At 43.4% G+C, this 21,614-nt stretch overlaps 1 protein-coding gene across 2 annotated transcripts in view; it reads left to right on the top strand.

Moving 5' to 3' along the window:
* LOC144492825 (adapter SH3BGRL-like) overlaps positions 1-21,614 on the top strand; it is a 119,924-nt gene that overhangs the window by 59,881 nt on the left and 38,429 nt on the right. Inside the window, exon 1 of one of the 2 annotated variants that reach the window (XM_078211319.1) lies at positions 1,532-1,751. The exons of the other annotated variant lie outside the window; for it this stretch is intronic. Within the exon in view, the coding sequence (XP_078067445.1) occupies positions 1,707-1,751 (45 nt within the window). The 5' untranslated portion in view covers positions 1,532-1,706. Of the gene's footprint in view, positions 1-1,531; positions 1,752-21,614 lie in introns of those variants that run through there. 2 annotated transcript variants of the gene reach the window in all.

Here is a 21,614-nt window from a genome sequence, read left to right as displayed (position 1 = left end):
CAGGATGAGAATGTAAATTGCATGCTCATTGATGTCATGATCTGCCTATTCTGTATACTGTTAAGAACACTGTGTAGCTTTAAATTTCATTGATATTTATATTTGTGTGTTCAGAAAAGTGGAACATGGTTTCAGGTTTCTTTTGTTTTTTGAGAGATTGGTACCAGGAAGTCTCTCCTAGCAAAAAAGGCAGGTTTTCAGGGTTTGTTTGTAGACATACATTTTGAGTGAGGCTTTACAACCCTTGAAGTGAGGAGATGGGTTATAATGGAGTTAGTGATTTGGGGAAAAAAAACCAAAGTAGAGAAAATGGTGCTGTTGACGAGTGACAGGGATCCAGTGAAACAGACACCAGGAAAGACAGAAAGGAAGTTCAGAGTGAGCATATCAGAGAAGGCAGGAGTTTTAAGCTCTTTGAGAAGAAATACTGAAAGGCTGAGCTTAGGGAACTCATGTGTTTCTTCTGCGGCTGAAGTAATAGCCAGTTTAGAGTGCAGTTATGGTTGTCTCAGGAAGAGATGCCAGCTAGGAAAAAAAACATCCAGTGAATGCTCAGAAATCAGCTCAAAGTAACCATTTGCAACTAGGCCTGCCCAAGCAAGAAGCCCTGGTGTAAGATAGTGGTAAATCTTCACTGGGTTTTTGTGTCTATAAGTGTATTGTTGGGATAAAAGGATTAGTGTGAATTTGAATCATTTTCTGGTACTAGTATTGAAATCTTTCTGTCTGGTGTAATATAGTTCACTTTTCCTTGCTAATAAATACCTTATTATTTATGTTAAAAGTTCGACTTCTGTGAATTTATTCGGTATCTTTCCTCCATAGTTTCCAAAAAAACCCCAGCAAAGTTAGGATCTACCAAGCCAGGTTTTACCCTGGGATTTAACTTGTCCAGTATTAACTGGGATCGTCACAATACTTGTGACACACACTCTCTGTGCAAACACTAACACCCTACCCAAGATGGCATTTGGTGTGGCTCGTAATGGAAATGTGGTAAAATCGCTAGACGGCACTTTGGAACCAAAATGATACCCGTAACACAGATGTATGTGTACGATGGAACTGTGGCTTATAATTTTTAGTCAATGATTCTCAGACTCTCTCATTTTACGACTGTGATCTTAAGATCCTAAATTGTAAAACATTATCACTCTTAAGATTCCATAATGACAGAACATGAGTATTGCCGAAAATGCCAGAACTATGATGCTAATTTTTAAAATAATTCTAAACCTCCATGACCCCAGGACTGTATTTTAAGATTATGATCCTATAATTCGCGATGGTTAAGAGTCCATGATTCGAAGGTCTTATTTAAGGCTACATATAGCATAATTCTAAGACTGTACAATTTTAAGGCTATCTAGGATTGTTCAGGCGGTGTAAGGTTCTATAATTTAGAATTAATTTGATTCTAAGATTGTACAATTCCAAGCTTCGGTTATTTTCTGACTGTATAATTTTAAGGCTGCGATTCTAAGATTGCAAAACCCCAAGAATCTGTGTGTTTGTACGATCTCGCGTTGCTGCTCGGGATTTGAGTTCTCGATGCTGGAGAAATGTTGTTTGAACCTTGCTACTACCACACTGCAGAGCAGACAGAGTTAGTTCTTTTCCTGTCTGCTGTGTTCCCTGCTCTCGCTCTCCTGTTGGCGGCCGCTAAATTTCTGGCATTCCATCACCCCCCACATTCCGGTTGAACCATGGTGATCAAAGTTTTTATCGCCTCCTCCTCTGGCTCCAAAGCGGTAAGAGAAATAAAACAAAAATACTCTGTAGAAATAATTTACCAACTGTCCTTTAGCTGGTCAGGCTAGCCAAAGAACAAAGAAAATAAACCAAAAACAAGTTAGGAGAGAAACTTCATTGAGAGGTATTTAATTTCTCCCCGGCGGGTTGATTGGTTGATTCCAGCATCCGCAGTAATTTGCTTTGATGTGATATTGATTGGGTTCGTTTTTGCAGTGAAATTGATTGCTGTCTAAGCGTTGTTGGGGGCGGTAGTGGTTTTAATTTTAAATATTTGGGAATACCTATTGTAACTTTTCTCCCTTTTTAAAACAATTTCCCCCTGAACTGATGGCAATTACTTGGGCAGAGTGTCTTAAAGATGAGTTGGATTTCCCGGATGGTTATTGATTCTGTTGCAAAACCGGCGTTGCATAGAACGGGCAATGTGCATTTATCTTAGCTGATCTGGACAATGGGAGGGGTTTAAATGGCCCCTGAGCAGGGTTTCGTTCTGCTGGTTTTCAGGATACGCTTTTGTTAACCAAGGCAGACGAAACTTCGGTGGCCGCTGCTCCATTTATGCTGAAGTCTCCCCTCATTCTGGTACGGGACAGTAGACAGGAACTGTTCATGCAGAAATCCAATTTTTTTTTTGCAGAGTCGTACAGTAATGGGGAGCAAAATGCAAGTTAATTTAGTGGTGTAATATATCCCTGATCAGTTGGTTCATGAGACTCCTGTGCCGGAGCTTCCAGTCCAGACAGCCAAAGGCTGACAGTTATTGTAAATTCACTTAACTGTGATTGCCAGAAACTTTAGCATGAGTCAAATCTCTGGTGAGATCTTTGAGCTTCTGGAACATGGGGAAAACAAGAAAAAAAAGTATAACTTGGAGGAATTTGGAATTTTATACAGTTGACAAAGCCTTGCCGTCCACCATCAGAATGTTTGGGCAATTAAGTTTTCATCTGATTTATTATTGTCACATGTATTGGGATACAGTGAAAAGTATTGTTTCTTGTGTGCTATACAGACAAAACATGCCATTCATAGAATACATAAGGGAGAAGGAAAGGAGTGTACAGAATATAGAGTTACAGTCACAGTTAGGGTGTGGAGAAAGATCAGCTTGATATCAGTCTGACGACAGCAGGGAAGAAGCTGTTCTTGAGTCGGTTGGTACATGACCTCAGACTTTTGTATCTTTTTCCCGATGGAAGAAGCTGGAAGAGAGAATGTCAGAGGTGCGTGGTGTCCTTGATTATGCTGGCTGCTTTCCCAAGATAGCAGTAAGTGTAGATGGAGCGAATGGAGTGTGCGGCCCATGAAGTTACACTCTCCTCCAGCTATTTTTCAAATCTCCTGCCTTAGATTTTCACAGAAGTCAGACCTCAGCTCCAGATGGGACTCTCTTGCACATTGAGATTGTACAATTTTATCAAGGGTAAACAAAAATCTATATCTGTAGGTCAATTTGTTCAACCAACAAACATTTTGCAGAAGGTCTAGAGTCAGTTTGTTCATTTTATCTACTTTATTATCCTCATTGAAACTTGCATGTTGTTGAAATTGAAGTTGCATTTTGGTTTTGCCACGATGAAGAGAAAGGACCTGCACTTACATGATGCAACCTCGGAAAAATGCTTCATCCCCAATCAATGTACCTTTGAAGTGTAGTCACTGTTAGAATGTAGGGAAACAGAATTTAATACATGGTCAGGTTCCACAACCAATAGTCTGATAAATAATCTGTTTTAGTAATCTGGTTGAAGGATAAATAGTGGTTGGGATATTGAGAGATCTTCCCTGTTGTTCTTTGAATAGTGCAATAGAATCCAACTGAGAAGACAGGCAGCGCTTTAGCGTAATGTCTCATTGGGAAACTAATTGGTATTTCCCAACAATTCACTGGAATGTCAGTCTGGATTATGTGCTCAAGTCTCTTGAATGAGACTCAAACCTGTGATTTCAGATTCAAGAGGTGAAACAATAACCAGTACTGATTGAGTAGCGGTACAAAGTAGTTTTCATAGCCAGCTATGTTCCTTCCACAATTAACATGGAGCAATATCATATATTGCTCCAGAGAAACATCATGAAGAATGAAGGAACAACCTATCAATAAATTAGCTAGGAGAGGAAGGAGATGGTGCAACAGTGTACTCCTGAAGGTGAGTGTAATGGTCATGGTCAGTGCTTTGTTCTCAAAGATCTGAAGTGAAATAGAATGGGCGCAACCAAAACAAGTTGAACAAAAGCACAATGCTGTCATCAGCCTTTGGCTAGTGGTGGAACTATCAATTCTGAGGATTGGAAGTTGTGGGGCCAAACCCCAACCAAGACATGGGCACATAATTGAGGCTGTGAAAATTTAGGGAATGCTGCATTGTTGGAAGTGCCATCTTCCAGATGAGACATGGAACCAAGGCTCGCTGATGTTTTTAATTCACTCGTGGGACATGGGCATCACTGGCTGGCCAGCATTTATTGCCCATCCCTAGTTACCTGAGGGCAGTTGAGAGTCAACCATATTGATGTGGCTTTGGAGTCATATACAGGCCAGCCCAGATAAGGATGGCAGATTTCCTTCCCGAAAGGACATCAGTAAACCAGGTGGGTTTTTCCGACAATCGACAATAGTTTCAAGGTCATCAGTAGAAGGTCCCATGGCACTAACTGAAGAAAGGTTTTTGAATTCATCTAACATTTAAGTCCGATATTTATCCCTTAACCAATCCAACTAAACAGATTTAACTCATGGTAAATGCACAGGATTACAGGGAAAGAATGGGGGAGGTGGGCTTGGGTAAGATGCTCTGTCAGAGTCAGTGCAGACTCAACGGGCCGAAGGCCTTCTTCTGCACTGCAAGGATTCTATGATTCTTTGCGATACCTTACAATGTACAAATTAGCTGCCATACTTGCTTGCAAAACAAAAATGGTGACTGTTCAATGGCTGTGTGTGGCATAATGGGGCATAGACTAAGGGAGTGATTGTATAAAGCACTATATCCAGATTATGTTTGCTGTTAATAAGGGCAGTCTGAAGGAATGGGTCAACAAATATTATAATCTATATTGATGACTTGGATGAGGGGACAGAGTACATGGTAGCCAACTTTAGAGATAGATGGGAAAGGAAGTCTCTGTTCTGTCTGGAGACAATATACATCTCTTTAACCTGTGTTGAATGCTCCCTCCACCCACATTGTCTGTACATTTAAGACCTGGCTGGCTGTCGAGATTTGCATTCTAATCAGTATTCTGTAATTTGATTTCCGTGTCTGTTTGCACTGTTTGAGAACAGATATCCACTCCATCTGACGAAGGAGCTGTGCTCCGAAAGCTTATGGTATTTGCTACCAAATAAACCTGTTGGACTTTAACCTGGTGTTGTGAGACTTCTTACTGTACTTACCTTCCAATACAGACTTCTGCTGTTCTCAGCTGGGAAGCCTCTGATTGGTCTTTCACCATCGAGAGCCCACCCACTATCCTTAATTGGACAAAGAAAATCCCAGTGAGTGACTGTTTCTCCATGGAGGTGGGTTCAGGACCTGTGAACAGTACTGATTCCTGTTTCCCACTCTCCAAGGGAAAATCCATCCTGAAGATCCTACAAAGTGATTCGATAAGGTCCCCCATGCAAGGCTTCTAGAAAAAGTGAGAGGGCATGGGATCCAAGGGGCTGCTGCCCGGTGGATCCAGAACTGGCTTGCCCAAAGGAGGCAGAGAGTGGGTATAGATGGATCTTTTTCTAAATGGAGGTCGGTCACCAGTGGTGTGACCCAGGGATCTGTTCTGGGACCCTTGCTGTTTGTCATTTTCATAAATGACCTGGATGAGGAAGCGGAGGGATGGGTTGGTAAGTTTGCCAATGACACGAAGGTTGGTGGGGTTGTGGATAGTCTGGAGGGATGTCAGAAGTTACAGAGGGACATAGATAGGATGCAAGACTGGGCGGACAAGTGGCAGATGGACTTCAACCCAGATAAATGCGTCGTGGTCCATTTTGGTAGGACAAATGGGATGAAGGAGTACAATATAAAGGGAAAGACTCTTAGTACAGTAGAGGATCAGAAGGACCTTGGGGTTCGGGTCCATAGGACTCTAAAATCGGCCCCACAGGTGGAGGAGGTGGTTAAGAAGGCATATGGTGTGCTGGCCTTTATCAATCGAGGGATTGAGTTTAGGAGTCTGAGGATAATGATGCAGCTATATAAGACCCTCGTCAGACCCCACTTGGAGTACTGTGCTCAGTTCTGGTCGCCTCACTATAGGAAGGATGTGGAAAAGATTGAAAGGGTGCCAAGGAGATTTACAAGGATGTTGCCTGGATTGAGTGGCATGCCTTATGAGGATAGGCTGAGGGAGCTCGGTCTTTTCTCCTTGGGGAGACGAAGGATGAGAGGAGACCTAATAGAGGTGTATAAGATGTTGAGAGGCATAGATCGGGTGGACTCTCAGAGGCTTTTTCCCAGGGTGGAAATGTCTGCTACGAGAGGACACAGGTTTAAAGTGCTGGGGTGTAGGTACAGGGGAGATATTAGGGGTAAGTTTTTCACACAGAGGGTGGTGGGCGAGTGGAATCGGCTGCCGTCAGTGGTGGTGGAGGTGAACTCAATAGGGTTTTTTAAGAGATGACTCCTGGATGAGTACATGGAGCTTAATAGGATGTAGGGTTATAGGTAGGTCTAGAAGGTAGGGATGTGTTCGGCACAACTTGTGGGCCGAAGGGCCTGTTTGTGCTGTAGTTTTTCTATGTTTCTATCATATGTAACAGTTAAGGCAGTGGGAAAAGAAAATGACGGATGTTGTATAATGTGGGAAAATCTGAGGTTGTCCACTTTGGTAGGATGAATAGAAAAACAATGTTATTTAAATGGAGAGAGATTGCAGAATGCTGCAGTACAGAAAGACCTGAGTGTCATTGCAAATACATCACAAAACATTAGCATGAAGGTACAGCAAGTAGTTATGAAGGCAAATGGAGTTTTGGCCTTTATTGGAAGTGGGATGGAATATTAAGCTGTAGAGGGCATTGGTATTGGTGAGACCACACCAAGAGAACTGCAAATAGTTTTGGTCTCCTTTCATCAGGAGGGACATATTTGCATTGGCAGCAGCTCAGTGAAAGTTCACCAGACTGATTCTTGGGAGGAAGGGATTGTTTTGTGATGAAAGGTTGAGCAGGTTGGTACTATACTGATTGGAGTTTAGAAGAACGAGAAGGGATCTTACTGAAACATTTAGGATCCTGGGCAGACTAATCAGGGTAGATGCTGAGAGGATGTTTCCCTTCTTGGGGGAAGCCAGATCGAGGGGGGGACAGTTTCAGAATGAGGGATTTCTATTTAAGATGGCGATGAGAAGAAATTTCTCCTCTCAGAGAGTTGTGAATGTTTAGAATTTTTTATCTTAGTGAGCAGTGAAGGCTGGCTCCATGAATATATTCAAGGTTGAGATAGACATTTGTTAACTATCAAGGAGTTAAGGGTTATGGGAACAGGTAAGAAAGTGGAACTGAGGGCAAGATCAGGCCAGCAGTGATCTTATTGAATGGTGAAGAAGATTTGAAGGGGCTGAATGCTCCTATTTGTTTTATTATGTTTATGCTGTTGAGATATGGAGTTAGTGGAAACTCAGTGAAGGATTTCAATGTGTTCTCATTGCATGGAAGGAAATTGAAGGAATGAGAAATGACCCAAGTGCATCAACATGGGTGTGGTCACGCTTTCTGACGACTGGCTTCAAAATGCTTTCTCAGCAGATGAATAAGTTGAGTGCAGGTGAACCACAAAGTTGTGACATTCTTGACAAGTACAATTTTTCTTTAGTGCAAACACATGATAGTTAATGTGATGGTACAATTGTCCCATTGTGTGTCAGTTGTTTCCAAACTTGGAACCGTCCATTTACCAAAATGACAAAGAACCTTTCAAGAATGAATGGAGGTGAGAGACTGTCAAGAGGTATTTTGTGAACATGAGGAATTGAGCACCTTGGAGTAAAATTATAAGCTAAGGGAACAATGAATTGATTGTAACTTAAGGAGTATCTTCATGCTTAACAACTGTCACCTAGCACAGTGATTACTTTTGTTTGCGGGGAGGCCAGGGTGCAGTGGTATTGTCGCTGGACTCGTAATCCAGAGACCCAGGGTAATGCTCTGAGAACCTGGGTTCAAATCCCATCATGGCAGGTGGTGAAATTTGAATTCAATAAAAATCTGGAATTAAAAGCCTATGACCATGAAACAATTTTGTAAAAACTCATCTGGTTCACTAATGTCCTTAGGGAAGGAAATTGGCTGTCCTCACCTGGCCTATATGTAACTCCAAATCCACAGCAAAATGCCCTGAGGGATGGGCAATAAATGCTGGCCCAGCCAGTGATGCCCACATCCCGTGAACAAAGCAGCAAAAGGAACTGAATAGATTAGTGCAAGAAATGTACTTTTATTTATAATGCTTTTAAAATGAGATTCAGATTTAAGCAGGAACAAAGAAGGAGAAAAAGGGAGATGATTGAAAATATGAAGCCTTCAGGAGGCTTTTGGAGGTGGCAAGCATGAGGGGTTTAGGATGAGAGTTCCAGAGTGTAGGAAGCAAAGGTGGCTGGAAATATAAGAGTATTCAAAAAGACAGGAATGGAAAAGGCCAGCTGACTCGAGTCATGGAATCATAAAATCCTACGGTGCAGAAGGAGGCCATTCGGCCCATTGAGTCTACACCGACAACAATCCCACCCAGGCCCTATCCCCATAACCCCCACGTATTTATCCTAGCTAGTTCCCCTGGCACTAAGGGACAATTTAGCGTGGCCAATCCACCTAACGCGCACATCTTTGGACTGTGGAGGAAACTGGAGCACCCAGAGTCTACGTTATTCAGTTATGGTTCATCACATGGACCCTGGTGCCCCTACCCACCAGCACCCATGAAATAGGCAGGAAAAGGCAAACAAATATTCAGACACCCTTGGCCAACTCAAGGAGCTAGGGATCCAGGAAAATTGCTTAACCCCGTTCCCCCGAAGTCGAGTTGCAGGAGAGAACAATGAACAGAAAATAAATGACCTGAAATGCCATCTACTATTGGTGCCATAATGGTAGAAGGAAGAGGAAGGGAAAGCCCTTAGATCAATAGGAATATTGGAATATGATCTTAACACTAAAATAGAAGAGAGATGAAGGTGCTTGTGGATCCTGAATCAAGGAATTAAAGAATGGAGTACAATGGATGAACTGAATATTTTTTTCTCATGCATCCCTGTTTTAAAAAAAGTGCAGTTGGATGAGTTGCTTTTAAATGTTCATTGTCAGCACTGAACAGTTGCTGGACATACAACAGATCTGTAATATACATTAGATGGCTGTAATGACAACCATCTGAACTCAAAGGTACAGCCTCAAGAGGAGGAAATGTGCTTCTCCATGTTATTGCGAATCTCCCATTCCACTGAAGCACTCCGGTATGCTGGTGGTCCCTGGGTGTTCTAGCCCACCTCCCTTCTTCACCATTCTGCATCCCTCCTGACCCGTGCTGTTGGCCAGCAGGGTGTAAGAGACAGATGATTTCCTGCCTCTCTGGCCATTGAGCTGCCCATTTCAGCCTTTATAGCTCACTGGCCATCTGTTGATGAGGGCTGATCACCAGCATGGTTTGCTTGGGCTGCTTCCCCCTGTATCCTGGGGAGATGCGATCACAAAAGCTGACTGCCTGCTCCATTACTGTTCTCAACTGAAATGGCCTGATCCCTGGAAATTAGGAGGCGATGGGATTTTCGTATGTTCTGCATTTCTTCACTTACTGACATGCTTTTTTGGAAGTTTGAATGGGAAGAGGGGTCTTTGTGAATGTCATGAATACTTGCATTTATATAGCACCATTCACAACATCAGGAGTGCTTCACAGTCAAAAAGGAATATGGATAATTTACACATGGTAAGCTTCCACAAGCAGCACTGTGACCAGATAATGTTTTTTGATGTTGGTCGAAGGATAAATACTAGACAGGATACCAAAGACAGTTCCCTTGCTCTTTCTCAAAATAATGCCATGGGATCTTTCAAGTTCACCCCAGAGGGCAGATGAGGCAGGGGTCTAACGCTTCATTCAAAAGACAGTGTCTTCAACAGTGCAGCATCCACTCGGTACTGCACTGCAATGTTGGCATTTGCAAAGGGTTCCTTACTCGGGAAAGAATGAAAATCATTGGGCTGATTCCGAGTCAGTGACTGATTTGATGATATAGAGTTAAAATTAACACAAAATTATTGCTTTTAAGAAATATTCATAGAATCAGAGAATCCCTACAGTGCAGAAAGAGGCCATTCGGCCCATTGAATCTGCACCGACCACAATCCCACCCAGGCCCTAACCCCATAACCTCATGCATTTACCTTAGCGAGTCCCCCTGACACGAAGGGACAATTTGGAATGGCCAATCAACCTAACCCGCACATCTTTGGACTGTGGGAGGAAACCGGAGCACCCGGAGGAAACCCACACAGACACGGGGAGAATGTGCAAAGTATTCCAAACAGCAAAATCTCTAACGTTTGATAGATTGAGGGAGGTCACTCTTTTCCTTTATAAACAGGTCCTAAAATAAGTTTACACGTACTGCACTGGAGGGAGGCCATGCATGTTGGAGGGAGCTTGGTTGACTGGGACTGGATCCGTTGGTTTTATTTCGTGGTTGTTAGTTTTGTTTGTTTTGCCACCAATTGTGAATTATCTGGCCTGCCCCCTTCCAAATCCACCCTTTGGATAATTCCCAGCGTGCTGCAGTGTGAGTGGAGCTTTTTACAGCAAGACTGGGGTGGGGAGGTTATTCGGGACTGCCACTGTTTACTGTTCACCGATGCATCCCCGCACACACATTCCAGCATGAAGCTGTTACTGAACCTACGTGTGGGCCTGGGCTTTTTGAAATCTCCAGTTTGCTTGGGAAGGCTCCAACTTGCTAACTGCACAAACAAGTGGGAGGAGGGGACAGTGCATGAGTTGAGAGAAAGCAGGTTTTTTTAATGTGAGAAGGAAGAGGAGCTGCTATTAATAAATGAGCCACTGTTCAAAGGTGCGCTCCTCTCTTGTGGTATAGTTCATCGCCATGGTTACAGTTTGAGACATTTTGAACAATTAAACTTTTGAAAAGGTGCTCTCAGCAGTGAAACTAGCTCCACGATGCACAGATTCTCTGCGGGGAAAGTAGATTTTTATTTTTATACAGCTTTAGGTTGACTATTTTTATGTTGCCCGGCCCTTTATTGGGCTGGGGAAAAAAGCAACTGCTGTTTAGCTGTTTTAAAGCCTGTGTTTCAGTTTACTTGGAAGCCACAGGACGATGCTGAAAGGCTGTGGAAGAAAATGTTGGATGGGTATATTTCTGAGGCTTTATATATACATTGCATGCTATGGCAAAGCCTTGCATTCTCTAATGACGCTTTGTATATGGCATAATGAAGCTTCAGGTAAACAATACATCTATGACCAACATTTGTATATACCATGCGTCTCACATAATGAAACTTTGTTTACCTATTAGATCCTTTTAAATTTGCTATGTGCAGTGTCCTTTCGTCCAAAATTTCGCACATATTTACATTGCTTCTGCTAATGAAACCTTCTTCTGTGTGACTGGAGAATTGTGACACTATTGACACCAAGTTTCTTCCCTGTTTCTGTCTACCTGACTTTTGTTCTTAGGTTGAGTTGGAATGTCCTTTCTATTCAACACGGTAAAATCAGAAGAATTTTGGCCAGGATTTTCCCCAAAAAATTCTAAGTCCCCAATGTACAGGAAAATGGGAGTAAATCCCGCTGGTTTTTTCAGTGTGATTTCCAGAATGAATCTCCGACACTCTGTGCATCACAGAATGCCTCAGCGGGATTCGCTCTGAAAATCAGGGGTCGGGGCCTATTTCCACCCAAGAGGCCAGCAGCATAGCGCTGAGTGGGCCACTGCACATGTACCGATCTGTTATAGCGGAGTCGAGGCATGCATAGTGCCCTCCCCCCCCACTCATTGCAGGCCTCCTGATCGCTGGCCAACCCTGCAACCCTCCCATCGCAGGCCTTCTGAACCCTGGACCTCCTCGGCCAGCCCAGATGTCCCACTCCCCGTCGGACAGTCCCAGCACCTGTCCCCCCCTGCCAATCCAGATGGTCAACCCCGACAGCCCTCACTCCCTCTCTCTCCTAGTCATCTCAAGTGCAGCGTGGCAGCCGGTCCCACCCTCCACCACCGATCATCCCACCCCCTTAGCACTGCCTGGGCATGCTAATCATATTAAAATCGTGACTTTAATATGATAATCAGCTCCATGCCGATTTCCGGCGCAGAGCTGATGACGCTAAAAAACTTGGTCCCGGGAATGCGTGGAGTCCGTGACGCCAGCGGGAATCCTGCCGAATGGCCCCCCTCTGATGTCTCCTGGCCCGCTGCACTACTCGAGCAGGGCAGTGGGCTGGAAGAATCACCCCCTTTATCTCTCTTCTTGATGTCCTAAAGTGATTCACATCAAATGATTATTTTTCCAAGAGCGTAATCATTATTGGAGGAACTGTGGCATTGAAGTCACACATACCCGAGAGCCACAAATAGCAGATGAGATGAATAAATTAATCTGTTTTTAGTGCTATTGGTTGAGAGAACAATGGTGTCCAGGAGAACACTACTTCTCTTTGAATATGCCTCTGGCTGACCTCATCATTGAGGTTATGGTTTAGCGCCTCATTTGAAAGATGGCATCTCTGCCAATGCAGCATTCCCTTAAACTAGTATTCCAGTGTCAGCCTCGATTGTGTGCTCAAGTAGTGAGGTTTGACTATTCCGAGGCTCTCCTGGTTATCTTCCCATCTCAAGAACCTCTGTAAACCCGAGCTTATCCAGGCCCCCAAAACTTCGGAGAACTCCGCTCTCCTTCAATTCTGGCCTCTTCTGCATCCCTGCTTTCCTTCGCTCCACCATTACTGGCCAAGCTTTCAGTTGGTTCAAAAATTCTCTCCCTATACCTCTCTGCCTCACTAACTCTTTTATTTAAGGAGTTCCTTTAAACCCTGTGAAAAAGCTATTGGTCACCTGCCCGAATGTCTCCTTCTTTGGCTTGGTATCAGTTTATTTTGTTTGATTTTACTCTTGGGAAGTGCTCTGTTAAAGGCACTGAGGGGAGGTGGTGGCATAGTGGTATCGTCACTGGACCAGTAATCCAGGTAATGCTCTGGGGACTCGGGTTCAAATCCCACCAGAGCAGATGGTGAAATTTTAATTCAATTAGAAAAATCTTGAATTAAAATCTAATGATGACCGTGAAACTACTGTCAATTGTTTTAAAAACCCATCTGGCTCACTAATGTCCTTTAGAAAAGTAAATCCACCATTCTTATCTGGTCTGGCCTACATGTGACTGCAGATCCATAGCAATGTGGTTGACTCTTGAATGCCACTCCATTCAAGAGCAATTAAAGATGGGCAATAAATGTTGGCCCAGCCACTAATGCCCACATCCCATGAATTGAAGTAAAAAAGCAAGTTATTGTTGTGGAGTTCCAACTCAGAGTCAGGAATGGCATTGACATAAGCCACCCTTTTTGGTTTCTGCCAGTCCTTGTGACCCTGGCTCTAATTCCATTAACCGCTTTGGGTGCAGTATCTTTCGACCTGCTGGACTCTTGAGTTTAGCTTTGTACCCAATGTTTGGTGAATCACAAGGCCTCAATTTTGTGCCTCTGGAACACTGTCCTTCTCTCTTCCAGATCTGATGAAATCTAAATCCAGGCCTGCAGATTGGCTTCTTGGCATGTTCTCCTCCCGACCTCCAATGATTAGAATTTCGTAAACCAGGTCCTCTCACGCACCCAAGAAGTTCAAAGCTTTCCAGGACCAAGAAATCCACTTGATTATCACCGAATCCACCACCTTAAAGATGTGCTCTCAACACTGCCAGCACACAGAGACTGCACTGTGCACCATCTACAAGATGCATTGCTGCAACCTGGCCAAATTTTGTTTGACAGGAGACCTCCCCATGACCTCCACCATCAAGAACAAGGCACAAGGTGCTTAGGAGTACCTTCAAGTTTGCCTCTAAGTCGCACAGCATCCCGGCTTGGACATTTGCATCGTCACAGGGTGCCAGTCCTGGGATTCCCTATCCACCTCATAGAATTGTGACAGTACCTGTCCCACGTGGCTGAAGAAGAGAGTGAACCACCATCTTCTTAAGGAGAAGGTGGAGGTGGGGGTGGGGGGTGGGGGCAGTGGATAAAAATGCTGGCCTTTCCAGCAATGCCCACACATTGTGAGGGGATATTTTTATTTATTCATTCAAATTCTGCTCACCTATCTCTCCTACCTTTGTGTTAAGTTTATGACCCACATTTCAGATCTTCCCATATCCTTGTTCCAGCCATTTATCTCCCTCCCTCTGCTCCACTATCTGTGGATCTCCTCCTGTTAACTAGTTGTCTCCTTTTTTAAAAATTTCGTAGCGTCACAAATAGGTTTACATTAACGCTGCAATTAAGTTACTGTGAACATCCCATCATTGACTCAGTCACTTTTGGCATTCTCCCCCAAAACCATTTTGGCACCTTCAACTGTACCTTTTGTTTTTCCCCCCATATTATTCCTTTTCTTGCTTGGTCTCCACCTTTTGAAAGGCTCTGAGACATTCTCTTGTGTAAGGTGTGCTATATAATCCAAGTTGTAGTAATCCTTATGTCTGTACAAAAGTATTCAACCTTATTATTCAACAGCTTCTTGTCTGGATTCAAACCTTTTTATTGTGTCTAGATTCCTAGCTTTATACAAAACAACATTTTCCTTCAATGTTGGTTAGCAATTGTCATCTAACCTTATCCGTACACAAATGGATTACATTCTTTGTCACGTACCTGGTTGTTGTGAATCTCAATTTTCAGATTCTGAGCTCACAGTAGAACTATCTCTTTTCCACTCCCTTAACCCCCGCAACTCCTTCACCTGCCAATCCCAAAATAAGTGCTTTCGTGCAGTCCTGTTTGTCAACACACTTGTATTTTCTTCAAGTGTTCATTCCCCTTTTTTTTAAATTCAGAATCCAGGTTCCTATGGGCATTATTTCTAAAGAAAGAAGGAATTTGCCATTTGTGTAGCAGCTATCACAACCTTGGAATACCCCAAAGTGCTTTTCAACCAAGTAAGCTTGTTTGAACTGTAGTCACAGTTGCAGCGTAGGAAGAGTGGCAACCAATTTATGCATAGCAAAATCCCACAAACAACAATGCGATAAAGGACTTGGTAGGTTGGCAGTTTTAGATGTGGCTGAGAAAGAAACATAGAAGGATTTTTCAGCACACAGGAGGCCATTCAGCCCATCATTTCTGTGCCAGCTGAAAAGATTTATCCAGCTTTATGCCACTTTCAGCTCTTGTCCGTAGCCTTGTCGGTTATGGCACCTCAAGTGCATATCCAAATAATTTTTAAATGCAATGATTGTTTCCACCTCTCTTATATGTAATAAGTCACAGATGCCCACCACATACAGATTTACAGAGTGAGAAGTAGAGAAAAAATTTTCTCCTCTATTTCTCACTCCAATTACTTTAAATCTATACTTCCTGGTCATTGACCAATCCAGAAATACCACCAAATCTATTAAAGTCCCTTATCATTTTGAACATCTCAATAAAACCTTCCTGTGGCCTCCTCTGCTCCAAAGAAAAGAATTCCAGCCTATCCAATCTTTTGCCTTGGCTATAATTCTCCATTCCTGGCAACATCCTTGTAAATTATCTTTGTACCATCTCTGCTGTTATCACATCCTTCTTATATTGTGGTGATCAGAACTGTATGCAGTAGTCTATCTGCGGTCTAACCAGTTTTCTATACAGATCTAACTTTGCCTCTCTGCAGTTGTGCTCTAGAATTTGGTCAATAATGGAAAGTAGCCCATGTTCCTTCCTGACCACCTTATCTCCTCGACTTGGTAGCCTTGCAATCTGCAAACATGAACTCCAAGGTCCTTCAGTTCCTTCATATTTTTTTCAGAAATCTTACCATTTATTGTGCATTCCCTTGCCTTATTTGTCCTCTCCAAATGCATTACCTCACATTGTATTGAAATCCATTTGCCACTTTTCTGCCCACCTGTCTAATCCATTGATAATTCCCTCCAGTCCACAACTTTCTTCCTCACTATCAACCACACAGCCAAAATTTCTTCTTCATACCAACTAAATTTCATTCTAATCATTGATATATACACAAACATGAGGGGACCTTGATCTCCGTGAAATGTTAATGAAAACTGTATTCGAGTCACAAAAGCACCAGTCAGCCATTACCTTTTGCTTCCTGTCACAGAGGCTATTTTGGATGCAACTTGCCACTTTCCCTTGGATCCCATCAGCTTTTAACTTACTGGCCAGTCTACCATGTGTGACTTTGTCAAAAGCCTCCCTAAGTTCCATATGGACTACGCCAAACGTGCTATCCTTGTCGATCATCTATTTCAAAGATTCAGTCAAGTTAGTCAGACGTGAACTGCCCTTAACAAATCCATACTGACTGCCCTTGATGAATCCATATCTCTCTAAATGATTTTATACGATCTCCCAGAATTTAATCCAATAATTTTCCCATCGCGAGTTTAGATTAACAGGCTGATAATGAATTACTCTGGCTATCCCTTCCTCCCTGGTATAATGGTACAATGTGCAGCTGTCTGACACCACACCCATGGCTTGGAAGGATTGGAAAGTGATGATCAGAGTCTCCGCTATTTCTACTCTTCCTTCCTTTCACAGCCTGGGGCACACTTAATTAATTTTGTTATCCACTTTGAAGGATCCTAAACATGTCAGTATTTCCTCCCTCAATATTAACCCATCCAATATTCCCCACTCCTTAACTGCAATGTCTGCTGCTTCTCTCTCCCTTTCTTTTGTGAAAACAAATGTAAATGATAAGCGGCACGGTGGCACAGTGGTTAGCACTGCAGCCTCACAGTGCCAGGGACCTCCGTTTGATTCCTGGTTTGGTCCCGGGTCACTGTCTGTGTGGAATTTTCACATTCTCCCCGTGTCTGCGCGGGTTTCCTCCGGGTGCTCTGGTTTCCTCCCACAGTCCAAACATGTGCGGGTTAGGTTGATTGGCCATGCTAAATTGACCCTATTGTCAGGGGATTAGCGGGGTAAATATGTGGGGTTACGGGGATAGTGCCTGGATGGGATTGTTGTTGGTGCAGGCTCAATGGGCTGAATGGCCTCCTTCTGCACTGTTGGGATTCTATGATGATTCTATTCACTAAGAACCATGTCCATATCTTGTGCCTCCATACATATTGTTCTCTCATGGTCCTTCTCTTACCTTACGAAACGTCTATAATTATTGGCCTGGGCATCAGGTGTCTGTACTGGACTTGATATGTCAACTCTGTTTTTCTGGTCTAAATGCTGTCAGATCTACTGAGCTTTTCCAGGACATTCTGTTCTTACATCAGGATAACTCCCCTACTTTTCTTCAAATTGTGCCACAGGATCCTTCACGTCCATCACATCCATCGCAAATGGGAAAGTTGGTTGAACAAGTCATCCAAAAAACTGCATTTCCAAAATTGTAGTAATCCCTCAGTATTGTGCAGAAGTCAGTCTGGATTCTGCGTTCAAATCCCTGGATCAGAGCCAAAGAGCAATAACAACAACTTATTTTTAGATAGAATCACAGAATTCATTATCCACACAGTGCAGAGGGAGGCCATTTGGCCCATTGAGCCTGCACTGACAGCAATCCCACCCAGGCTTTATCTCCGTAATGCCATGTATTTACATTGCTAATCCCCCTGACAGTAATGGGCATTTTAGCATGGCCAATCAGCCTAATCCACACATCTTTGGACTGTGGGAGGAAACTGGAGCACCTGGAGGATATCCATGCAGACACGGGGAGAATGTGCAAATTCCACACAGAGTGTGACTTGAGGCCAGAATTGAACCCAGGGCCCTGGTGCTGTGAGGCAGCAGTGCTAACCATTGTGCCACCGTGCTGCCCGCACTAGTTAATATAATAATGAACAAAGAACAATACAGCATAGGAACAGGCCCTTCGGCCCACCAAGCCTTCATCGACACTAGACACTTTTCTAAACTAAAGACCTTTTGCCGCTACACGGTCCATATCCCTCTATTTCCTACCTATTCCTGTACCTGTCAAGATGCTTCTTAAACATTGCTGTTGTATCTGTTTCTAGCACCTCTTCTGGCAGTGCATTCCAGGCACTTACCACCTTCTGCGTAAAAAAAAACTTGCCTCTCACATCTCCTTTAGACTTTCCCCCTTTTAACCTTAAACCTATGTCCCCTAGTAATTGACATTTGTACCCTGGGAAATGGACTGTCCATTCTATTCATGCCTCTCATAATTTTGTAAACTTCTATCAGGTCATCCCTCAGCCTCCGCTCAAGTTGAAAACAAACTAAGTTTGTCCAATCTCTCCTCATAGCTAATACCTTCCAAACCAGGCAATATGTTGGTAAATCGTTTCTGTACCCTCTCCAAAGCCTCCGTATCCTTCTGATATTGTGGTAACCAGAACTTTACACAATATTCCAAATGTGACCTAACTAAGGTTCTATCCAGCTGCAACATGACCTGCCAATTTTTATACTCTATGTCCTGACTGATGAAGGCAAGCATGCCATGTGCCTTCTAGGCCACTTTACTCCCTTGAGTTGCCACTTTCAGAGAACTGTGGACCTGTACATTTGGATCCCTCTGTAACTGTTCCAAGGCACTTCACAGAGAGACAGACTAAATGTGAAATTTAGACTCATCAGGAAATACTAGATCTGATGACCGAAGAAATGGTCAGAAAGATAGGTTTTAAGGAGTGTCTTAGAGAAGGATAAAGATATAGAGAGGCACAGAAGTTGGTGGCGTTGTGGAGGGGGTGGGGGATGTGATGCAGTCCTAGAGACCATGGCCTAGACAGATGAAGGTTTGGCAGCCAATAGTGAAGCAAAGCAAGTAGGGGCACATAAGAGACCAGAATTAGGAGTGTGGAGTTCTCAGGCAGGTTTGGAGGGTTAAAGGTTACAGGGATAAGGAGGGGAGAGGTTAAGGGAAGATGAGAATTGTAAAATTGAGGCCATGTCGGACGGGAAGTCACTGTAGAACAGCGAACACAGGAATGATGGGTAAACAGGGCTATGACCTTTTGACTCAGAAACTGGAGTGCTATCATCGAGCGAAGACTGATACTTGGCACATGGTCAGTCTACTCTCATTTTATTTCCTGTTCTTTTGAGGACGCAGTTGTTTTCTTTACAACCTCTCTGGCTCTGTTCTGTGAAATGTAGGCTTTGGTTCGCGGAGTCATTTTGAACACAATTCAATGAATAAAGGCTTGCACTATAAGAGATGTGCAAAGCTGGGGTGAGACAAAAATTCTTGTCAGGAAACTTCAAACCGTTTCCTGGCAATTATTCAAAAGCTTCTTTCTCCTTATCCTGTTTTCCTCCTTACTAAGAAGTGAATAATAATCTTATAGATGCGTCCAGCAGGATTTGATGGTATCAAAATCTTGAAAATTTCAAGCATTCCACAAGAGTTTGAGTAATGCGACGCAATGGAGTTTGGTTCAGGATGCGTTTGAGCTCCATCCAATGGCAGACAACAAGAACTGCAGTTTTTCATTGTACTTCCCAGGTCTAATTCTTTTAATAAGGGTAATTCCAAAAGCACGCACAACAGCCTGTGACATAATGTTAAAGAAAGTAGTGTTGAATCATAGAATCCCTACAGAGCAGAAGGAGGCCATTCAGACCATCGAGTCTGCACCGACCACAATCCCACCCAGGCCCTATCCTCATAACCCCATGCATTTTACCCCAATAGTCCCCCTGACACTAAGGGACAATTTAGCATAGCCACTCAACCTAATCTGCACATCTTTGGACTGTGGGAGGAAACAGGAGCACCCGGAGGAAACTCTCGCAGACATGGGGGAGAATGTATAAACTTCACACAGTGGCCCAAGCCTGGAATCGAACCTGGGTCCCTGGCGCTCTGAGGCAGCAGTGCTAACCATTGTGCCATCGTGCTGCTTAGTGTGCAAGAATGTATTGATATTTTATGCACTTTGCGAAATATCCATGAATTGTTGCTTTTTTTACATTCTTAAAAATGCAGTAGGAACTGAGGAGTTGTAAAAGACTCCCAAAGTCCTCCTAATTCACCTCTACCATCCTAATAGCCACATAATAAAAACAATAATGTAGTGGCTTATTAATCATAGCAATCAGTCTCCAGCGACTAGTGCACAACAGACTCAGACATGAGATGAGGAAATCACTCGTGGAGGGCTTTGAGAACCATAGGCCCAAAGTCATTGATTCCTCCCAATGTTACATCTGCCATGTTTTTACTCCTATGACAATCACCGCAGATACTGGAAATGCGAGAGAGGAAAGGGCTTTGAATGTGACAAGTGGATATATACTTGCTGAATAGGAAATTTACCTGCTCTCTGCTGCTGTGGGGGACCCTAAAGCAAAATGCTTTGCTACAGTGTGCTCTCTGATATTAAAGCTTCCTGCAGTGGGGAAACTAGAGATATGGACGGTAATGTTGACTGCATAGATCAAAAGGGAAAACCCAGGGTCGTGTGCCTCATGTTGATAGGGAGAGAAAAACAGTTGCATAGCGAAGTGGGACGTGCCATGTCACACAAATACAGTCTACATAGAGAACAAAGGAAGACTTGCATTTATATAGCACCTTTCACAACCTCAGGACATCCCAAAACACAGCCAATGAAATACTTTTAAAAAATGTAGTCACTGTGGGAGCGCAGGAGCCAATTTCTGTCCAGCTTCCAGAAACAGCAATGAGGTAAATACCTGTAAATCTGTTTTATTGATGTTAGTGAGGGATAAATGATAGCCATAGGATCTTTTACATCCACCTGAGAGACAAGATGGGACTTCAGTTTAGCATCTCTGATAGTCCGTGTGTACTGCATTGGAGTGTCAGTCTAGATAATGTGTCCCAGTCCAATATCAATATTCTGGGGGTTGCCACTGATCAGAAACTGATCTGGGCCAGTCATATAAATACTGTGGCTGCAAGAGCAGGTCAGAGTCTGACCCCTAAAGTTTGTCCACCATGTACAAGGCACCAGTTAGGAGTGTGATGGAATATTCTCCACTGGCCTGGATGAGTGCGGCTCCTGTAACAGTCAAGAAGCTTGACACCATCCAGGACAAAGCAGCCCACTTAATAGCACCCCATCCAGCACCTTAAATGTTCACACTCTGCATCACTGACACACAGTAGCAGCAGCGTGTGCCATTTGCAAGGAGCACTGCAGCAAGCCACCAACGCTTCTATGACAGCACCTAACTCACGACCTCTACACCTAGAAGGGTAAGGGTATCAGTTGCACGGGAACACCACCGCCTGTAAATGCCCTACAAGTCACACACCACCTTAACATGGAAATATATTGCCGTTCGTTTGGTATCGTTGGGTCAAAATGCTGGAACACCCTTCCTAACAGCACTAGGTATACCTACACCTCATGCACTGCAACGGTTCAAGAAGGTGGCTCACCACCACTTTTCCAAGGGCAATTAGGGATGGGCAATCAATACTGGCAAAGACAGCGATGCCCAGATCCCATGAAAAATTAAATAAAATTCCCTGGAGTAGTTTTTGAACTCATGAGCCCGTGAGTAAGAGGTGACAGTGCAGAGCAGATTTACACCTGAATGGCAATGGAGAGAAGAAATTAAACCAATTCTGTGAGGTTTCAGAATCACACCCACTGTCAAACTAATTGTACAATTTGGATTTCCTGTAATTCAAACACCTTAAACTTCTGCTTTTGCCAT

The sequence above is a fragment of the Mustelus asterias genome, chromosome 4, assembly GCF_964213995.1.
Source record: "Mustelus asterias chromosome 4, sMusAst1.hap1.1, whole genome shotgun sequence".
NCBI lineage: Eukaryota > Metazoa > Chordata > Chondrichthyes > Carcharhiniformes > Triakidae > Mustelus > Mustelus asterias.
This window is presented reverse-complemented; position numbering and strand designations above follow the sequence as displayed.